Source organism: Mauremys reevesii, linkage group 1, assembly GCF_016161935.1.
Source record: "Mauremys reevesii isolate NIE-2019 linkage group 1, ASM1616193v1, whole genome shotgun sequence".
NCBI classification, from domain to species: domain Eukaryota; kingdom Metazoa; phylum Chordata; order Testudines; family Geoemydidae; genus Mauremys; species Mauremys reevesii.
In genome coordinates, this window is record NC_052623.1 from 356728221 (window position 1) to 356748078 (window position 19858).

The following is a 19858-nucleotide window of genomic DNA, read 5'->3' on the forward strand; positions in this document are numbered from 1 at the left end:
GGCAGTTCTCTGTTGTATGGCATGCTACAATAAAGAACTTGATAGTGGGATTCTTGCTGGTCGTTGCCTGTCCCTTTGCGGTCAGACAACGAAACCTGAGCCGTCTGGGATAAGAGAGGTCCCCGACAATACCAAAGGAAAAACTTACATTCTTGAAGTGAAAATTGGTCTATGTATTTCCAGGAAAAGACTCTTTGCTAAAATAGGTAATGCAAGGAGGAAATGCAGCCTGGTACTCAGGGCCTGCAGAAAGCTATCAGCCACTACAAGGGCCGGATTCTCCTATCACTCCAGATCTTTGAAAATTGCAACTCGAGAAGTGCCCGGTGCTGCCAGTTCCACAGGGAGGAATTTTGCGATTCTTAAGCAAGGAGGGAGGAACAAAGAGAACCAGAAGACCGATATTATGACGCAGCAGAGCTTTTAATGCAAATGAAATTGGCAGTACACAGTTACAGGAAGTAATACTACAGAGCAGAAAGAATGTATTTCCAGTGTTTCAAGAAGGGCCATGACCGATCACAGGCCTCAGTGGGTGTATTTCAGACAAGATGTTCTGCTTGCATTGGTGCAGCTGCAGAGGTTGACAAACAAGTCCCCTTTACAACCATTTTAAGGTCCTTGTTTTACCCCAGTGGTTGGGAAATGAGACAAAACAAAATAAAAGCAGAGAATTATACAACTTCTTCCTATATGTCGGCCACAGAAAAGGTCAAAGTGAGGCACTAAAGATACGTATTGATGGAAAGGACAGAACATGTGGGGCCTAATTCTCCTTGACACCAAGGTCTCTTTTTCCCTTCTAAAGGGACTTAAACTAACAATAAATGTAACTGATATCCATCTTAAGGCCCCTGTTTGATTTACACAGCGGGGTAAGTGTAAACAGCCTGCGTGTAATTCAGAATGAGTCCACAGGTGAACAAGAGAATCAGCACACGGGTGGGAAAGCCTTGGCAGAAAGAGTCAGAAAGCGTAATATTAGAAATGCAGCATGGCTGTCAGCCCAAGGTCCTGAGCACACACAGCTCCCACTGAGTTCAGCTGGAGCCATGTTTGCCCAGCACTTCTGAAAGTCATGCCCAAAAGATCAGGGGTGAATCTGAATCTGGCTGTTCATTTCCTGGTTGTTCCTTCTTCCACAGATGTTCCTGCTGGGTTTAGCATGGCCCACAGTGTCCATCAAGATACCTATGGCCATATCCCCCATATCCCCATAATCCCCCGTAACCACAGAAGCCTGGGTAACCACAGTATCCCCCATGGCCCAATAATCCCCCGTAACCGTAATGGCCACCGTAACCATATAACCCCCCTAAACCTCCATAGCCGTACAATCCCCCATGACCGAATGAGCCTCCAAAACCGGGTCCGACTACAGGTGCTCCTACAGCTCCCACTGCACTGTGTTGAGGGAAATTGCTCAGAATTGGTCCTGGAAGGGTCACAACAACCGGTGAGGGTCTGATCACCGCTCTGGAGTCAGGGCACTGCCTAACGCACGGCTCGTTGCAGGTACCAGTGACCGGACATGGCCGGGCCACCCCGCATTCTGGATAGCACAGGCTGGAGAAAGTCATCTTTCTGGGATGGAGGTAAACCTGAAACACACAACAGGGACTAGAGTCAAAAGAAGGTACAAGTGCCGGTGAAAGGCTTCAGCTTGATTACAGTTGTAGTGAGGTCTACATGGGGCCCGAGAGAGAGAGCAGAAGTGGCCTAAGTCTCTATGTATGTGGCCATGTGTTGGTTCCTATTTTCTCTTGCTAGGCTTCTTCTCCAACTCGCACTAAACTTCCCTCCCAGCTGGTCCCTTTGAGCTCCTATCAATAAGATTGTCTAAAAAACACCGACTAGAATAAGCATCACTGTTTCCATGATGGACACCTGGGGTTCAGGGTCCATTTTAGACATTTCTCAAAGAGAACATGGCTGGGAGCATGGTAATCACTTCCTTTCATTTCAGGATTTAACCTCTTCATGCAAATGAGTTGAGTCCAGTGTCAGAGTGTGGCTCATTGGGTTTCCAAAGCTTGGGAGTCATCAATACGTGCTGATGAATACACAGAAAACTTTACTTTTCTCCAAAGAAATCACTAAGGACATGCTCCTTAGCTGGGGTAAAATGAGTTCAGGTCCACTGACTTCCATGGAGTGACACTAAATTACAGCATCTGAGGAGAAGCAGTGGATTTTTCGCTCAGAAGAACATAGGAATTGCTAGATTAGAGCACACCGTTTCTCATCTTCATCAATTTTTGTGTCTCCAATAGTGAGGAGTAACAGCTGCTTCAGAATAAAGTAGGAGAGCACTGAACTGGCCCTTTCTCTACTAACCTAGGGAAATGTATTCCTAATTCAGATAAGTGAAATATGGGGAAGTGACTTTCTGAGGTTACTAAAAAGATTTAAATGCCCTAATTCTTTTTCCAATTAATAGGAAATATGTTTCCCATGAATCCACCAGTTCCTGCACCCAAATAACTACACAAGATAATTATTGAAGAACACCCTGATCCCTCATATAAAAACACATGAATAAGTTAAGTCTTGGAATCTCTACTGCATCAGAAAACATCTCTCCATCCATGAGCAGGCAAGAATCTGAAATCTTATAAGACAATGCAGGGGACTGAGCCCCGCAAGAAGCCGAGAAGAAATGAAAATTACTCATTCTTGGGGAAGGAGGAGATTGCTGTGTGATGAGATTTGACATAAAGTCTGACTAACCATGGGGCATGTTGCGGAAAACATTCCTGCCTGAACCAGAATGTTGTTTAGAATGTAAAAGATATCCCCAAGAGTGGGTTCCATAGCCAGGGAAGAGGGCAGAAGTATCCTCCTTTAAATTTAATGCCTTGAACATCTTTGAAGTTGAAGCAACTGTGCTGATTTACACCAAGAGAGAGCCTGCATTTTCCAATACAAATGTTTCACAAAATACCACATGCAAAACTACATTTGAATGAAAATTAAATAGCTCCAGATTTTGTGGCTTTAGATCATGATCAGATTTAAAGAATGACATGAGAGACCTTGGCCTCCCTTTTTTTTTAAGTGACTCTATTACTCAATGCAGAGGTGGCTAATCCCAACAAGAATGTATTAATATGCTATGGATTCAACCCTTTGCATGTGTGAAACACCAGTGAGTATTTGTGAGGGGCTTTGAAATCTTGAGTTCTGAGTATGCTGAAGAACTTCCAGCCTTAACTTCCTTACTATGTTAAATAGGCCTAGAAAAAATGGCACGTTGAGTTGAAGGTCACAGGGGGGTCAGTTGCAGAAACATAAATACAACTCAATACTTCTGACTCCTCCTACCACAGGCTGAGCTCTAGGCTGATCCCTGTTACACTGTGTTGCAAGACAAGGTTAGTAACATGCCTGGTTAGAAAATATTTGCATCCTTGGATCTAAGCGTCAACAATAAAAATGGACTAATCCTGTGATTCTCTTTATTTGTGTCTTCTTTAATGTAAGGATAATACTTCTCCAAAGGAATTACAAGCCTGTCAATTTTCCATGAGTGTGGTAGCCTTGTAAATCTCCATGTATAATTACAGTGTCAAAAACTTGCTTTAATTCATAGCACCCATTGGGATGAAGTCACCAGGTGCTCTGTGTGCACTACTTTTTATTTCCTTGGAAACATGTCTCTCTAATGGGCCACAGTAACGCAATGGTAATGAATTCTTCCAGGTTTGTGAAACACAGTACAGGCTAAGCTCTCTCTTTACTATTACCTTCTTTATGCATGAGGATAATAATTGTCCAAAGGAATTACAAGTGTGTACATTTCAAGCTTGTTCATCTGCAGATATATATAGAATTCAAACGGGACATTTTTTGGAACAAGACAATTTAATTCTGCTCCAGTGTAAATACCCACCACTGAGACAACAACTACAAATAAAGAGAGTTAAAGTGAATTGCAAGACTCTTGATGCTTGATCATTATACACACTTAGATGAGATGTTTCACTCAAAAGTTCCCACCAAAATTATCAAACCAAAAGAAAAAAATTCCAAAATGAGTGTCTCTAATAAGAGTTATTCTCAGGTTAGTGACGTATCTGGAAGCATCCAGTAGGGCTCAGGTGATACAGTTTAGTGTTTGGCATGAGTAGGCCCAACTATTGGGATTTATTTCTGACCCTGCCAATCACTCCCTGCCTCATCTTCATCTGAATGTGCCTCCCTTTACCTCTGTGGCAAACAGGTATAATAGTAACTTGCAGGGTGGATTGTCTCAGGCTTCCTTTGATCTAAGCACTTCAAAGCACTTCACAAACACTCATCAGGTGTTATACAGCCAAAAGAAGTGTATCATTATAGTAGCAATCATTTTTTACTGGCATTAGATCTTCCAATATTGTAGCTTAGATTCACTGTAAAAATGCATGTCAAGGTCTCAGATGTCATTCCAGTGCTCAGTTCCTTACGCCTCGTCTCCAAAATTGGGGCTTTTTTGATTTTTGTTCAGTGTAGCTTTGCACTTCCCTTTTATATATATTTTAAAGTTTAAGGGCAGGTGCTGAGCCAGTGTAAAAGGGACAGTTCATCAACCTCACATGGAAGGAAGGGACTTTACCCAGCCCAGGTTAGAAAAAACGTTGTTTGGAGTTCATCTTTCTTTGCAGAGTCTGCACCTCCACCCCTGGCTGATCAGACCCAATGTACAGTGAAACCAATGGGAAGCATCAGGTACTGCATCTCCACCCAGGAGCCGCTGAGAGAACTGGGTCTTGTGAGAGACTTCAGCTAATAAAGATAAGGAAGAAGCAGAAAACAGACAGAGTTAAGGAGAACTTCTTCAATGATCAGAGACCTGTGGGATGGGAGTGGGTTAATTGCAAGTCTGACCAAGCTAGGGCATTCTGCAAGACCCGTCTCCTACAGAAAGTTTCTCAGCCAGAATTTGAATGATTTTTGCAGTGGAAAATACACCCGCCACCAGGATTTCTTCTAACCCAAGCAGCATTAAATGCCTTCCCTCGGCTTTAAGGCACAGAATGTCGCTTAATTCTATGGAACTGTCAAGACTGCCTTGGTTGGTTGCATCTAAGTGGGTATTCACCCACCAAAGCTCATGCTCCAATACGTCTGTTAGTCTATAAGGTGCCACAGGAATCTTTGCTGCTTTTACAGATCCAGACTAACACGGCTACCCCCTGATACTTGGCTGGATAGTGAGGGGGCGTGAGGGCAAAGCAACGGCCCCTCCCTGACGCACCCACCTGTTGCTCCTGAATAGATTTTACCAAGGGCAATGAGATGCATGACCTTGGTGTTTGCACCAAGGCGCAGCCAGCAGGGGTTGGTGCCCTGCACGGCCCAGCCTTCTCGGGGGCTCTGGGCAGCGCTTCTGGACATACACAGGGCCGGTGTGCGTGGAGCTGGAGGCCATTCTTGTGAGTGGAGGCAGCTGTCACATTTGGTCGCTCCCCTTGGCAGCTCCCTCGCTCCCACCTGGGCGGTGCATGGGGCGCCTGGAACTCCACAGACAGCTGATGAATATCCGACCCTCCTCACAGGGATAGTGTCTCACTGAAGGGCTGCAGGAGATAGGACAGAGACACTGGATGGTCAGAGCAGCCACCAGCAAGAATTGGTGGCCGCACTCTGACACCTCTAAAAATGTGCGTTGTGCTAACCCCTGGTGAAGGGGACTGCCTGTGGACGCCCTGGTAAAACTGTTACATTGATCCAGGCGTTCACCTTGTTACTGTCTTGGTGAAATCTAATTACAGAACATACCACCAGTTTGGGGGGTCTGCCCTGTTTTTGACAGTCTGCCCTGACACAGGCGCCGTCTTTCATTGTGCCGGGGGGGGTGCTCGACCCCCCCAGTCCCTGCCCCCCTTCAACCCCTCCCCTCAATGGCACACCCCCACGCCCCACCTCTTCCCACCCCTGCTCTGCCTCTTCGTGCCCTGTTCTGCCCCCTCCCCTGAACATGCCACATGATCGCTCCTCCCCCCAGCCTCCTGCACGCAGTGAAACAGCTAAGTGCAGTGGGAAGGAGGCGCGAGGGAGGGGGAGGTGCTGATCACAGCGGCCTGCTGGCAGGCAGGAAGTGCTGGGGGGGAGGGAGAGGAGCTGATGGGGGGCTGCTGGTGGGTGCTCCAGCCCTGAAGCACCCAGAGAGTCGACGCCTATGTGCCCTGCAGCAGGACTCACAGTCGTGAGCCACTCCAGACCGCGTGATGGGGGAATTGGTACAAGAAGGCAGGGCCGCCCAGAGGATTCAGGGGGCCTGGGGCAAAGCAATTTCAGGGGCCCCTTCCATAAAAAAAAATTGCAATACTATAGAATACTATATTCTCATGGGGGCTCCTGCAGGGCCTGGGGCAAATTGCCCCACTTGCCTCTCCCCTGCCCCCACCCCCGGGAAGCCCTGCAAGAAGGGGGGAAAGGGGCAGGTCCAAGGGTGGGGAAGGATTGCAGTGTGTGTGCGGGGGCACAGGAGAGGAGCCAGGAGGAGCCAGGAGAAGAAACAGCAGGACTCATGGAGGCAGAGGTCCTGTGGAAAGTCACTATGTGATGATCATGGAATTAAAGACTGTGTCTGAGTGCACTGTCTCGGCCTGCACAAGGGGGCTGAATTTGGGTTGCCAGGGGCAACCTTCAGTCTGGCATTTCCTACCTTTGGACTTCTTGACTTGCCAGCCTTAAGGTCCATCCTTTTTTCACGTGCTATGAACTCCATGTCCCTGCTGCTCTGGGGAGAGGAAGTCCCGGTCCTGGCCCCCCGTCACTGGCGCCCACACCTGAGCGGCACTTTTCCCTCGGCTGGGGGTTAGGCTGCCTGACTGGGCCCAACCGATTCCTGGGAGCCCGTCACCTCTGGTGGCCTCATGCCAGCGGCTGCCTTTGTAGGGCAAGGGCTTGGACTGCCCGTCCCCCAGGGTGACTCTGCGCCTCGTGGCATGGGCTCTGTGTCTGGCACAGCCCTAACGCCGTGTGCCGCGCTACCCGGCAGCAGGAACGGTGACCACAAGCGACACAGGCGCACGGCACCCACCCCTGCTTGTTACTGTCCAGGGTTGTCCTCCATGTGGCTGCAAGATTCCTGCAGGGCCCCTTCCCCCCAGGCGGCAGGGCAAGGGGCCGGGCCCCCCAGGTCCTAGCTGAGCTGCTGGCCTTGTGGCTCCAGCCCTGCCCAGATCTCCTGCTTGCCCAGGGGCCCGATCCGTGCTGAGCTGGGCTTGGGCACTGGGGGAGGGGCAGGTGGCCGATACCAGGGTGATGGGCGGGCTCAGCGGGGGGAGCAGAGAGCGAGAGACCGGGGGGGTGTGCTGGGGACCCCGGGGGGTGCTTGGGGGGCGGGTCCCGCACGTGGGGCCGGGCGGGGGGGGAGGTTTCTGCCGGGGGTGCCCGGCCCCGTTGCCGGGAGGCAGCGGGCGGGGGCGGCGCGGACCGGGCTGGTTGCCGGGAGACGCTGTAAACAATGGGGGGGAGCGGAGTTAATCCCGGCCCCGCCGCCGCCCGGCTCAGTGCTGCGGCCGCCGCCCCCCGCAGGCTTCTCTCGGGTCCGCTGCGCCCCGCCGCAGGCTTCTCTCGGGTCCGCAGCCAGGTCAGTGTTCGGCGTGAGCTGACGCGGCTGGGTTCCCTCCCTCCCGGGGCCGGATTCCCGGGGACAGCCCTGCCCGACCCCCCCGATCCCCCTGGGGCCCCAGATCCCTGCCTGCACCCCCTGATCCCCCTGGGGCCCCGGCTCCCTCCCAAACCCCCCTGGTCCCCCTGGGGCCCAGCTCCCTGCCTGCACCCCTATGTCCCCTGGGCCCCCCCAGCTCCCTGCCCAAACCCCCACATTCCCTGGGGCCCCTAGCTCCATGCCTGCGCCCTCAGATCTCCTGGGGACACCCCTGTCCTGCTCCCCAGATCCTTGCCTGCAACCCAGATCTTTCAGGGCCCCCCGCTCCCTGCCCATACCCCTCAGATCTCCCAGGGACACCCCTGCTTGGCCCCCCAGATCTCCCAGGGCCCCCAGTTCCACCTCTGGACTCCTGGGACTAGCGGGAGCAGCTGCTGTTTCTGAGCCTCCTCTCCACACAGTTCGTACTGAGCAAATCTCTCTGACCCCGGTGCTGATCCTAGCCCCTCTAACTTTCCTGATGGGGGTCATCCCTTCGCAGTCACTGCCTTTGTATTTCCAGCTTTACCAATATATCATAGTGATCCTTTCCCCTTTCTAGTGTCTCCCAGCCAACGATCTCAGAGTGCTTTACAGATATGAATGAATTAGCCCCTGGGATCAATATCATGATCCTTTTTACGTATTGGGAATCTGAGGCCCGGAGACGGGTAGTCAGAGGCACAACCAGAGAGAGAACCCGGGAGTCCTGATGACCAGGCCTCTTCTTTAGCTCCAGGCCCTTTCCTCCCCGCCCCCCGCCCCCCTGAAAGTTTGCATCAACAGCAGCAGCTTGGTCAGCACTTGAGATCAGGCAGCTCTGCAGAGGCCATGGTATGTGGTCAGCAGCAGCTGTTCCTCTGCAAAATGGCGTGTTCCCTGCCTGTTGTGGGGATGGGACTCCCTCACGCCTCTGCCAGAATCGGAATCCGAGCCCTGGAGCTCCCAGGCATTGGTCTCTAGTCACCCTGGCAATGAACCTTCCCCTTTGAGCTGTGGCTGACCCAGCCCCATTTCCTCCCCAGAGGAAATTTCAGCTGGCTCCACCCACCGCTTATGAGCAGCATTTGTTTGTTGTCCCTGATGCCATAGTAACTGGGTAAAAGAGAGAGCAAGAGCATGCAGGATCTCCGTGGGGCAAACCTTATTAGGGCTCTGCCTCGGGAAATCCCAGCAGCTCTGGAAGGTACAGCTCATTGGCCTTGCGGCTCGTGTCTCCTTGTGCAGTTCGTGCCCTTAGATCTCCCTGAGAGTCGGGGTGATCCTTGGGTGTGAGCGTCAGGTGCGGAGCAGGTGCAGTAGCCCAGTAGAGATGAGTCACACTAGTCCCCCTGCTGCTGAGCTCTAGCTCTGTAGCCCAACGTGGCATCTCACTGCACAAGGGCCTTTCCCTGTGTGTGCCCGGGGGTGGTCCCTAATGCACCCCTGGGAATGGTAGGAGCAGTCCAGAGAGCCTCGAAGGGGGACAAAAAAAAACAGAGAAAAAGCAGGATCCTTCCTTGATGTGCTCCAATCCACCAGGCAATCTCTCCTGCAATGGAGCGACTGCTTCTCCAGACCCAGTGACTCGGGAACAGCGGCAGCTTCCCAACCGATTCCTCTTTAGGGCCTGAGACCCGGCAGAGGAAGCTTCATCCCCAAAGGAGAATTCCGGAGCTAGAGCAGAGCGCAGGTGTGGGACCAGGGTGACGGTGTCACCTTAGTGAGAGCCCAGGGCTGCCCACCAGCTCTGCAGTAGCCCCTGGGGTCAGGACCTGGGGGACAGGACTCCTGCTGCCCCGGCTGCAGTGTGTTGGGTCCTCTGGCTAAAGCTGATTCCCTTGGGGAGCTGCGTGTGTGCTGCCCTTCCCTGGCCGAAGTGTGGTCTCCAGTCCCATAGCAGTTCTCTCTGCTGATTGGTGAAAAATAACGATCCTGGTGCAGGGAACCATTCATCCGAGCATCTCAAACAGCCATCCGAAGACAACGTCTCCATTGTACGGAGGCACCCGGAGGTAAAGCAATCTGCCCAAGGTCATGCAGAGAGGCTGGAAAGGCTGGGAAGGGATCCCAGGTTGCCTGAAGCCCAGTCCCCTGCTCTAACCAGTAGACATGCTGCTATGGGATTAGCTGTAGCTGCGCTGCTGCCCCCTACTGGAGTGTGAGAGGCCAGCCTGTGTATTGCAGGGGGATGAGCACCAAGTAGGCTTGGGGGCCCTGTTCCCATCGGGGGGGACAAAGGGCTCTTGCTGCTCCCCAGCCCTCTCCCTAATCGGGGCTCTCTGTCTCCTTACCAGCTGTGGGAAAACACCGGGGATCCAGCATGTCTGCCGACGTCTGGGTGGGAGCATGGAGACCCCACCGGCCCAAAGGGCCCATCGCTGCTCTCTACAGCAGTCCCGGGCCCAAGTACGGGCTCCCCACAAACGTAGGTGAGAGAGAGCATCAGCGAGGAGCCGGCCAGGCCAGCGGGAAGGGGAGCCCCCAGGCTCCATGAGGAGGGGTGGCCCGGGGCTCCCTGCCAGCATCATGGAGAGAGGGACACACGGGCCAGCTGGCAGCTCCATACACATGCCCAATGCTCTCCACCTGCAGCCGAATGGGGCTGCTCACCCACCCCTCACCACGCCCCCTTGCACCAAGGGATCTCTTACTTCTCCCCCACTCACGGTTTTTCCTACGCAATAAGACCTGTGCCGAGGGAGCTCTCCCCTCCCCCTGCCCCTCTCAGATCTGGGCTGGGCTCCATGCCTGCCCCAGTGGCCTGTGTGGAGACAGCTCTGCCAGGCCCCACACTCCCTCCAGGGCTGGGCTTGGGGGCTCTCACTATCTGGCCTATGACCTCCACGCCCTGGCTCTATCTCTCCTTCCTGTTGCAGGTTACCCCCTTCACGACCCCTCCCGCTACCGAGCCCCCGCGTACAGCTTCGGCATCCGCCGCCTCTATCTGCAGGATGAGTGCTCCCCGGGACCCAAGTACATGGTGCCAGCCAAGATGACCATGAAGGGCAAAGATGGTAACCCTGCCTACTCCATCTATGGCCGTCCCAGGGACCTGATGCCCTTCCTGACCCCCGGGCCAGGTCAGTCTGTCCCCTTCTCACTTGCTGTATATGGCCAGGCTACGTGGGTGCGGCTTGATTTGCATGTGTGTGATTTGATGTCTGTGATGGAAAATGTCAGCTGTTAGTCTATAAGTTGCCACAGGACTCTTTGTTGCTTAGCACAGGGTTGTTTCTTCTGGTCCATGCCCCAGGGCTCTGTACAATCCAGGTGTGTTTGTCCCGAGTGATTGAGCTCCCTGTAAAGCCGATTTTTTTTAAAGGCTCCATAGACAATCTTGGCAACTACAGGCTGGTAAGCCTGACTCCCAGTGCAGCCAGATTGGTTGAAACTGTGGTAAAGAACAGAATGATCAGACATGTAGATGAACATGATTTGATGGGGAAGAGTCAACGCAGCTTTGGTAAAGGGAAATCATGCCTCTCCAATCTATTAGAGTTATCTGAGGGGGCCTACAAACACGTGGATAAGGGTAATCCAGTGGCTGTAATAAACTTGGACTTTCAGAAAGCCTTTGAAAAGGTCCCACACCAAAGGCTCTTAAGCAAAGTAAGCAGCGACAGAGAAAAGGGAAGGTTCTCTCATGGATCAGTAACTGGTTAAAAGACAGGAAACAAAGGGTAGAGATAAACGGCCAGTTTTCATGGTGGAGAGAGGTAAGTAGCGAGGTCCCCGAAGGATCTGTACTGGGACCTGTGCTGTTCAGCATATTCATAGATGATTTGGAAAAGGGATAAACAGTGTGGTGGCAAAGTTTGCAGATGATACAAAATTACTCAAGATAGTTAAGTCCAAAGCTGGTGACACAGAGTTACAAAAGGATCTCATAAAACTGTGCAACAAAATGGCAAATGGAATTCCTTGTTGATAAATGCAAAGTAATGCACATTGGAAAACATGATTCCAACTATACTTGCAAAACGATGAGGTCTAAATTAGCTGTTACCGCTGAAGAGAGAGATCTTGGAGTAATTATGGATAGTACTCTGAAAACATCTGTTCGATATGCAGCGGCGGTGCGAAAAGCTAACAATGGAAGGAACCATTAGAAAAGGGACAGAAAAGACAGAAAATATCATAGTGCCACTATATAAATCCATAGTAAACTCACACCTTGAATACTGTCCGCAGTTCTGGTCACATTGGTCTAAAAGAAAAAGATTAGGGCTCTCAATTAATCACAGTTAATCGCGTGATTAAAAAAATTAACCATGATTAATCATGCAATTAAAAAATTAATTGTGATTAATCACATGATTAATCACACAGTTAAACAATAATATAATACCATTTATTTAAATAATTTTAGATGTTTTTTATATTTTCAAATATACTGATTTCAATTACACAGAATGCAAAGTGTACAGTGTTCACTTTATTTTTGATTACAAATATTTGTACTATAAAAAACAAAAGAAATCAGGGCTGCCCGGGGTGGGCGGGGCAAGTGGGGCAATTTGCCCCAGGCCCTGGGCCCCACACGGGCCCCCACGAGAGTTTTTCAGGGCCGTTTGAGCAGGGTCCTTCACTCACTCTGGGGGCCCCGGAAAACTCTCATGGGGCCCGGGCCCCTGGAGCTTCCTCCGCTCCGGGTCTTCGGCAGCAATTCGGCAGCGGGGCGTCCTTCTGCTCCAGGATCCATTGCCAAAGTGCCCTGAAGACCTGCGGTGGGGGGCCCTTCCGCTCCAGGACCCGCCGCCAAAGTGCTGGGTCTTCGGTGGCAATTCGGTGGTGGTGGGTCCTTCCGCTCCGGGACCCGCCACTGAAGTGCCCCGAAGACCCCAGCGGGGGTTCCTTCTGCCCCGGGACCTGCCACCGAAGTCTGCCGAAGACCCCAGTCCCCCTGAATCCTCTGGGCGGCCCTGAAAGAAATTGTATTTTTCAATTTACCTCATACAAGTACTGTAGTGCAATCTCTTGATCGTGAAAGTTGAACTTACAAATGTAGAATTATGTACAAAAAATAACTGCATTCAAAAATAAAACCATGCAAAAATTTAGAGCCTACAAGTCCACTCGGTCCTACTTCAGCCAATCACTCAGACAAACAAGTTCGTTTACATTTGCAGGAGATAATGCTGCCCTCTTCTTGTTTACAATATCACCTGAAAGTGAGAACAGGTGTTCTCATGGCACTGTTGTAACGGGCATTGCAAGCTATTTATGTGCCAGATACGCTAAAGATTCATGTGTCCCTTCATGCTTCAATCACCATTCCATAGGACGTGTCCATGCTGATGATGGGTTCTGCTTGATAATGATCCAAAGCAGAGCAGACTGATGCATGTTCATTTTCATCATCTGAGTTAGATTCCACCAGCAGAAGGTTTATTTTCCTTTTTTGGTGGTTAGAATTCTGTAGTTTCTGCATCAAAATGTTGCTCTTTTAAGACTTCTGAAAGCATGCTCCACACCCCGTCCCTCTCTGATTTTAGAAGGCACTTCAGATACTTATACCTTAGGTCGAGTGCTGTAACTATTTTTAGAACTCTCCCACTGGTACCTTCTTTGTGTTTTGTCAAATCTGCAATGACATGCGCTGGGTCATCATCCGAGACTGCTATAACATGAAATATATGGCAGAATGAGGGTAAACAGAAGAGGAGACATACAATGTTCTCGAAGGAGTTCTGTCACAAATTTAATTAAAGCACTTTTTTTTTGACAAACATCAGCATGGAAGTATATCCTCTGTAATGCTGGCTGACACATGAAGGGGCATATGAATGTTTAGCATAAATGGCACATAAATACCTTGCAACGCTGGTTACAAAAGTGCCATGTGAATGCCTGTTCTCACTTTCAGGTGACATTGTAAATAAGAAGCAAGCAGCAGTACCTCCCGTAAATGTAAACAAACGTGTTTGTCTTAGCGACTGGCTGAACAAAAGTAGGACTGAGTGGACTTGTAGGTGCTAAAGTTTTACACTGTTTGGTTTTTGAGTGCAGCTATGTAACAAACAAAATCTACATTTGTAAGTTACACTCTCACAATAGAGATTGTATTAAAGTACTTATATGAGGTGAATTGAAAAATATTTTCTTTTATCATTTTTACAGTGCAAATATTTGTAATAAAAGCTAATATAAAGTGAGCACTGTACACTTTGTATTCTGTATTGTAATAGAAATCAATATATTTGAAAATATAGAAAAACATCCAAAAATATTTAATAAATTTCAATTGGTATTCTATTGTTTGACAGTGTGATTAGTCACGATACATTTTTTTAATTGCAGTTAATTTTTTTTAGTTCATCGTGTGAGTTAACTGCGATTAATCAACAACCCTAAAAAGATATATTCAAATTGGCAACAGTACAGAAAAGGGCAATAAAATGATTAGGGTTCTGGAACAGCTTCCATATAAGGAGAGATCAAAAAGACTGGGACTTCTCAGCTTGGAAAAGAGACGGCTAAGGGGGGTCTATAGGTAGAGGTCTATAAAATCATGACTGGTGTGGAGAAAGTGAACAAAGAAGTGTTATTTACCCCATCACACAACACACAAACCAGGGGTCACCCAATGAAGTTAATAGGCAGCAGGTTTAAAACAAACAAAGGGAAGTATTTCTTCACACAGTGCACAGTCAACCTGTGGAACTCGTTGCCAGGGGATGTGGTGAAGGCCAAAACTATAACTGGGTTCAGAAAAGACCTAGATAAGTTCCTGGAGGATAGGGCCATCAGTGGCTTTTAGCCAAGATGGACAGGGATGTAACTCCACGTTCTGGGTGTCCCTAAGCCTCTGACTGCCAGAAGCTGGGACTGGACGATGCGGGATGGATCACTTAATAAATTGCCCAGTTTAGTTCATTCCCTCTGCAGAGTCTGGCACCAGCCACTGTCAGAAGACAGGACACTGGGCTAGATGGACCATTGGACTGATCCTATGGCCATTATGTTCTTACGTTACCCTCGAGAGATGATTCCCCAGCCCCATAGATATCACTGCCAAGGACTGATCCTGAGAGTCAGACTAAATTCCCTTCTTGTTCATTCTATCCCATTCCTCCTAATTCCCCTCCCCCATTGTGTATCCTCCTGGCTAATCCCTTTCTGTACTGGGCATCACACCCTTCTGATATTTGCAGGGAGCCTGGCAGGAGCACTAGATGAGGGGAGCTCTTAGTTACTCTAGTCCCGCCCTCTCCTAGAAGCAGGGCTGGCTCCAGGGTTTTAGCTGCCCCAAGCGACGGGGAAAAAAAAAGCCGCGATTGACGGCAATTCGGCGGTGGGTCCTTCCCTCTGAGAGGAACTGAGGGACCCACCGCTGAATTGCCACTGAAGAGCCGGATGTGCCGCCCCTTTCCATTGTCCACCCCAAGCATCTGCTTGCTATGCTGGTGCCTGGAGCCAGCCCTGCCCAGAAAGGGGCGCTGTAGGGAGCAGCACAGGAGAACTAGCTGTGTGGCAACTCCCAGCTGCTCCAGCCTGGCCTTTCCCAGCAGGGGGCACTGTGGGGAGCAGGGCAGGAGCACTGGCTGTGGTGGGAGCTCCCAGCTACTCCGGCCTCAGCCTCTGCCAGCAGGGGGCGCTGTAGGGCATAGGACAGGAGTGCTGGCTTTCGGTGAGCTCCCAGCTGCTTCAGTCCACGGTTTGCCAATCAGTGCGGTATGGGGCGTGTCCCTCCTGTCTATGCTCCAATATTATCCTCCCTCTTTGTTTCAGGTCGATATTCTCCAGAGAAGGCAGGGAAATGGGCCTATCACTCCGCGCCCATCTATTCGCTCGCCTCGCGCACGAAGGAGTTTGCGAATGACCAGACTCCAGGTAGGAGAGCCCATGACCTAGCTCCTGTCCCCGCCACCCCACTCCACCACTGGCCAAACACCTCAAGGTTCCCAGGCACAAATCAGTGCCCGATGGCTCAGACGTTTGTCTGGATTTGTCCCCATTCTCCCCTTCCCATTCCTTGAAGCCCTGGCTCCCGCACGTGCCTATCTCCACGCCCAGGGACCCTAGAGCCAGTTCACTGCTTTTCCAGCCTCTTATCCAAAGTGGGTGCTACTGGGCAGGGTGGCAAGAGACTGTCAGAGGGGGGGATCAACCCACTGGTTTGGGGTGCGAGTGGACCCCGGATCCTGGCAACTGCTACTGAATGCTGAACAGAGGCCAGAGCCGCTGGCTACCTGAAAGGGGGTTCCAAAGAGGATGGATTTAGACTGTTCTCAGTGGTACCAGATGACAGAACAAGGAGTAATGGTCTCAAGTTGCAGTGAGGGAGGTTTAGGTTGGATATTAGGAAACACTATTTCACTAGGAGGGTGGTGAAGCACTGGAAGGGGTTTTACTTGACTAACTTAAACTTAAAATTCAAACCTAATAAACAAACTAAGAACAAAACTTAGGGAAACCAAGCTTTGCCTAGTTTTTTTTAAACTTGAAGTTTCAGAAGAACAAGTGCAGCCTCCTAAGAGTAGTAGTTCTTGTAGCTAGATAGACTCGCTACAGATTGAGTAGAAATAGAATGGAAGTGAAAATGACAGACCGGAGTGCGTTAGTGAGGTGGGTTACCTCTTCTACAGGGCACAAGTGCTGGGGGAAAAAATTATGCCCAAAGTTTACTTTTTACCCACAAAGTGTTGGGGTACGTTTACCCCATAGGCTAGTATGTTTGTGCGTATTGATGATATATACATACCCACAGAAGTGTCCTTGTGGTGCACCTGTTAAGTTTGTGGGTACAACATTGAAGCCCCCCCCGTACCATGTTTCATTGTTTATTGGTCTAGATAAAAGGTCACAGACATAGGTGGGGGTACTTATCTACTTAGGTAACAAGCTGTAGGTTCACTTTAATTTTTGAGTAAAAGGCTTTAATATCGATATGCTAACTTTGCCTTAGCTTAACATACAGGATATGGCCTATAGGTTTTTTGCATTACCGCCAAACTTACTTTAATATAAATTTATAAACCTATTACAATACATCAAACACTTAAACTATAAGAAAAATATATATATATATGCAACCAAGCAGGTTAGTCCTATAGGCTACACCTCCCCGTCTCACCTCACTCCTGCCCTCCCCACCCCTCCACATTGCCTTCTGTCCTCAGCCCCCCGAGCCCTGCCCCTCTCCGTCTCACCTCACTCCTGCTCTCCCCGCACATCCCACCCTGTCTCCTTCTGCCCTCACCCCCCGAGCCCTGCCCCTCCCCAGTCTCACCTCACTCCTGCCCTGCCCTCCCCTGGCCTCCCCCACTCCCCAGAGCGGCCTTCAGGGGCGGCTCCAGGCCCCAGCATGCCAAGCGCATGCTTTGGGCGGCATGCCACGGGGGGCGCTCTGCCGGTCACTGGGAGGGCGGCAGGCGGCTCCGGTGGACCTCCCGCAGGCGTGCCTGCGGAGGGTCTGCTGGTCCCACGGCTCCAATGGAGCATCCGCAGGCACGCCTGCAGGAGGTCCACTGGAGCCATGGGACTGGCGACCGGCAGAGCGCCCCCCGCGGCGTGCCGCCGTGCTTGGGGCGGCGAAATGGCTAGAGCCGCCCCTGGTGGCCCTGTCAGATTTCTGATTTGTCCAAAGTGGTGGTTGAATGGCAGTTCTTTCCCTCGCTGACCCCTCTTCCCCCGTCCCAGGGCCTGCTGCCTATGGGCTCCCCCCAATGATCGGGCCTAAGGTCGTCGGCAAGAGCACTGCCCCAAACTATTCCCTCCTGGGGCGCAGCTTGGTCGGCAGCTTCTATGAGGACCTGAGCAAGGTGAGAGGCAGCAGCGGAGCTGCGAGGGGGGTACTCAGGTGGAAGGGGGTGAGGGAAGGAGGATGGGGGACACGCCTGGCGATGGGAAATGGGGGTGCAGGATGCCAGCTGGGTTGTGGCTCGGCCTGCTTGGGGCGGGGGTGCCCCTGGGAGTGGACTGTTGGCGACTGAGTTCCGCTCTCCTTGTGTGCAGACGCCAGGGCCCTGTAACTATCGTGTGGTGGAACCCAGCGTGTACAAGACCCGGGCCCCCCAGTACAGCATGCTTGCCCGCAACATGCTCCCTGGGGACAACACGCAGAAACCAGGGCCCGGGGCGCACAGCCCGGAGAAGGTGAGGCATGGGCCGGGACCCCCCCACACACACGGGCTCACGAGAGCTGTTGTGGCAGGGACGTGCTGAGTACATGTTGGCTGGCGGAGAGACTGGAGACCTCATGGAGAGATTTCTCTGGCAGTGAACAGCCCGTGTGTGTGTGTGTTGTGTGTGTGGGGGGGTGATGCAGTGTGTGTGTGTGGGGGGTGATGCAGTGTGTGTGTGGTAGGGGGGTGATGCAATGTGTGTGTGAGGGGGTGATGCAGTGTGTGGGTGGGTGGGGTGATGGAGTGTGTGTGTTTCTAGGGGGTGATGCAGTGTGTGTGTGCGAGGGGGTGATGCAGTGTGTGTGTGGGGGGGTGATGCAGTGTGTGTGTACATGTGTGTGTAGCGGGAGAGCTAAGGTCTCACTCAGGATTGTAGTCGTGGGGGGGCGTTGAGATCTGATGGGGGGCATGTGTGTGTTTTTAACATGGGGGCATGTGTGTGGGGGATGCAGTGTGTGTGGGGGGGTGATGCAGCGTGTGTGTGCGCGTGTGTGTAGTGGGGGAGCTAAGGTCTCATGAAGGATTGTAGTCGTGGGGGAGCGTTGAGCTCTGATGGGGGGGGCGCGTGTGTGTTTATAATGTGGAAGCCAGGATCTCCGCAGGGTGCCAGCAGGTGCTGGGGGGAGGAGCTGAGATCTCACGCACTGATCCTGCGGTGTTCTGCTCCCTCTCCTTACAGTACGTCCAGCAGCGTGGCCAGACCTTTGGGATCCGCCACTCCGACTACCTGGCACCCCTCATCGTGGATGTGGTGGATTAAGCGAGCGCGGTCGGAGGAGCAGAGGGAGCAGCTGGTTGCAGGCGTTAGAGAGAGGGACGGGCTGGACAAGAATTTTGCATTTGAAAATCTTTGCTGACTTAACACTCTGTCCGGTCGCCTTTGGCAAGTCAGCCTCCAGCTCCTCAGGCCCAGGGAGACCCGGGGAGCTTGGGCCTGGTGCCTTTGCGCCGTTCGGCAGCAGCCAGACAGTGGAACCGGAGCAGGCCGTCGTGTGAGTGTGAGCTGAAAAGGGAGTGAGGAGAGGTCAGGCTGGCTGCAGCGCACCCGACAGACCAGGCTCTCTTGGGGGTCCCCCTCACGCTCTGACTTTCACTCCTGGGGGGGATCCGTTCACAGCGGCGGACACCGGGGAGGCCAACGCGCCCACGCTCTCCTCTCTGTGGGCCTCTTCGGTGCCGAGGACGGAGCTAGTCCTCGGAGCGTGGCTAGGAGACCTAATGCAGCAACTGGCTCCCACGCAATGCAGCCCAGCCCACCAATGCCCCTCACCCTTGGCTTCTCTCCTGGGCCGCCGGCGAACAACTGCTGGATCCTTGCCCAGCGCTTTCTGCCCGCCAGTGAGGAGGTGGAAGGGTCTCGTTTTGACTGCTCTGTGCCCTGAGGTTTCCCCGTCAGCTCCTGGGATTGTCCCTCTCTGAGCACAGGCCGCTGCCGCCGTCAGCTACAAGCTATTGTCCAGGGCTTTGTCCAGCCTAGCAATGGGATTCCCACCCATCCCCTGGCTGGCCAGTTCCCTCTCCCCAGCCATCTCTCTTCCGGGGCATCTTCCCAGACCCTCAACCTACATTTCCCTTTGCGCTGTTTGAGCCCACTCCTCCATATCACCCCCCCTTGATCATGCTGATTCCCCTCCCTGTTCTCCTGCTGCCCCTTGGCTGTCCCTTAGCCACCTCAGCAGGGTTAGTGCTTTCAGCTTCTCCCCCTTCCCCACCCCACAACTCAGTGGCCCCCGGCCCTCAGCAGTGTAGCTGCTCTGATTTGAGTTCCTGCCACTGTGTTCACATCTTTCTGGCACTCAGATCCCTGGAGCTGAGCACAAGCTGGGCTCTCCCTGGAGCTGCGCAGAAAGGGCTCCTGCCTGCATTTTGATGAGAGGCCCAGAGCTGAGCGTCCCCCAGGTTGCTCCTGCTGAGCTGCGTTTGCAACTCCCTGTCCCGTTCTGGTTTCCATGTGCTGAACCTTTCCTGTCTGCCTTGTGTCGGGACGGATCCCACTGCAATGTGCTGCATGGTCTGTGCTCATGCTGAGGTCACTCAGGATAGAAATTGGATCCTCCCGCTCCAGTAACACAGACCGCACCCACTTGAGCTACAGGAGAATCACCCCTTA

The 19858-nt window shown here is 52.0% G+C and overlaps 1 protein-coding gene and 1 long non-coding RNA gene across 3 annotated transcripts; one reads left to right on the forward strand and one right to left on the reverse strand.

Annotated features, from left to right (window-relative positions):
* Window positions 1-1629: 1629 nt before the first annotated feature.
* LOC120395570 lies at window positions 1630-8249 on the reverse strand. Of its 2 annotated transcripts, XR_005592703.1 has the most exons (4): window positions 8003-8249; window positions 6650-7129; window positions 5241-5558; window positions 1634-4764 (listed from the first exon to the last, which is right to left on the reverse strand). It is a non-coding gene; the product is annotated as an uncharacterized LOC120395570 (long non-coding RNA). The 2 variants fall into 2 exon arrangements; XR_005592702.1 differs by lacking the exon at window positions 8003-8249 and having other exon boundaries at window positions 1630-4764; window positions 6650-7336.
* Window positions 7446-18597, forward strand: ODF3B (outer dense fiber of sperm tails 3B). The gene is made up of 7 exons (XM_039520055.1): window positions 7446-7579; window positions 9916-10050; window positions 10498-10701; window positions 15353-15454; window positions 17264-17385; window positions 17579-17719; window positions 18428-18597. The coding sequence occupies exons 2-7, from the start codon at window positions 9942-9944 to the stop codon at window positions 18506-18508; spliced, it is 759 nt and encodes a 252-aa protein (XP_039375989.1). The 5' UTR covers window positions 7446-7579; window positions 9916-9941; the 3' UTR covers window positions 18509-18597.
* The last annotated feature ends 1261 nt before the right edge of the window (window positions 18598-19858 follow it).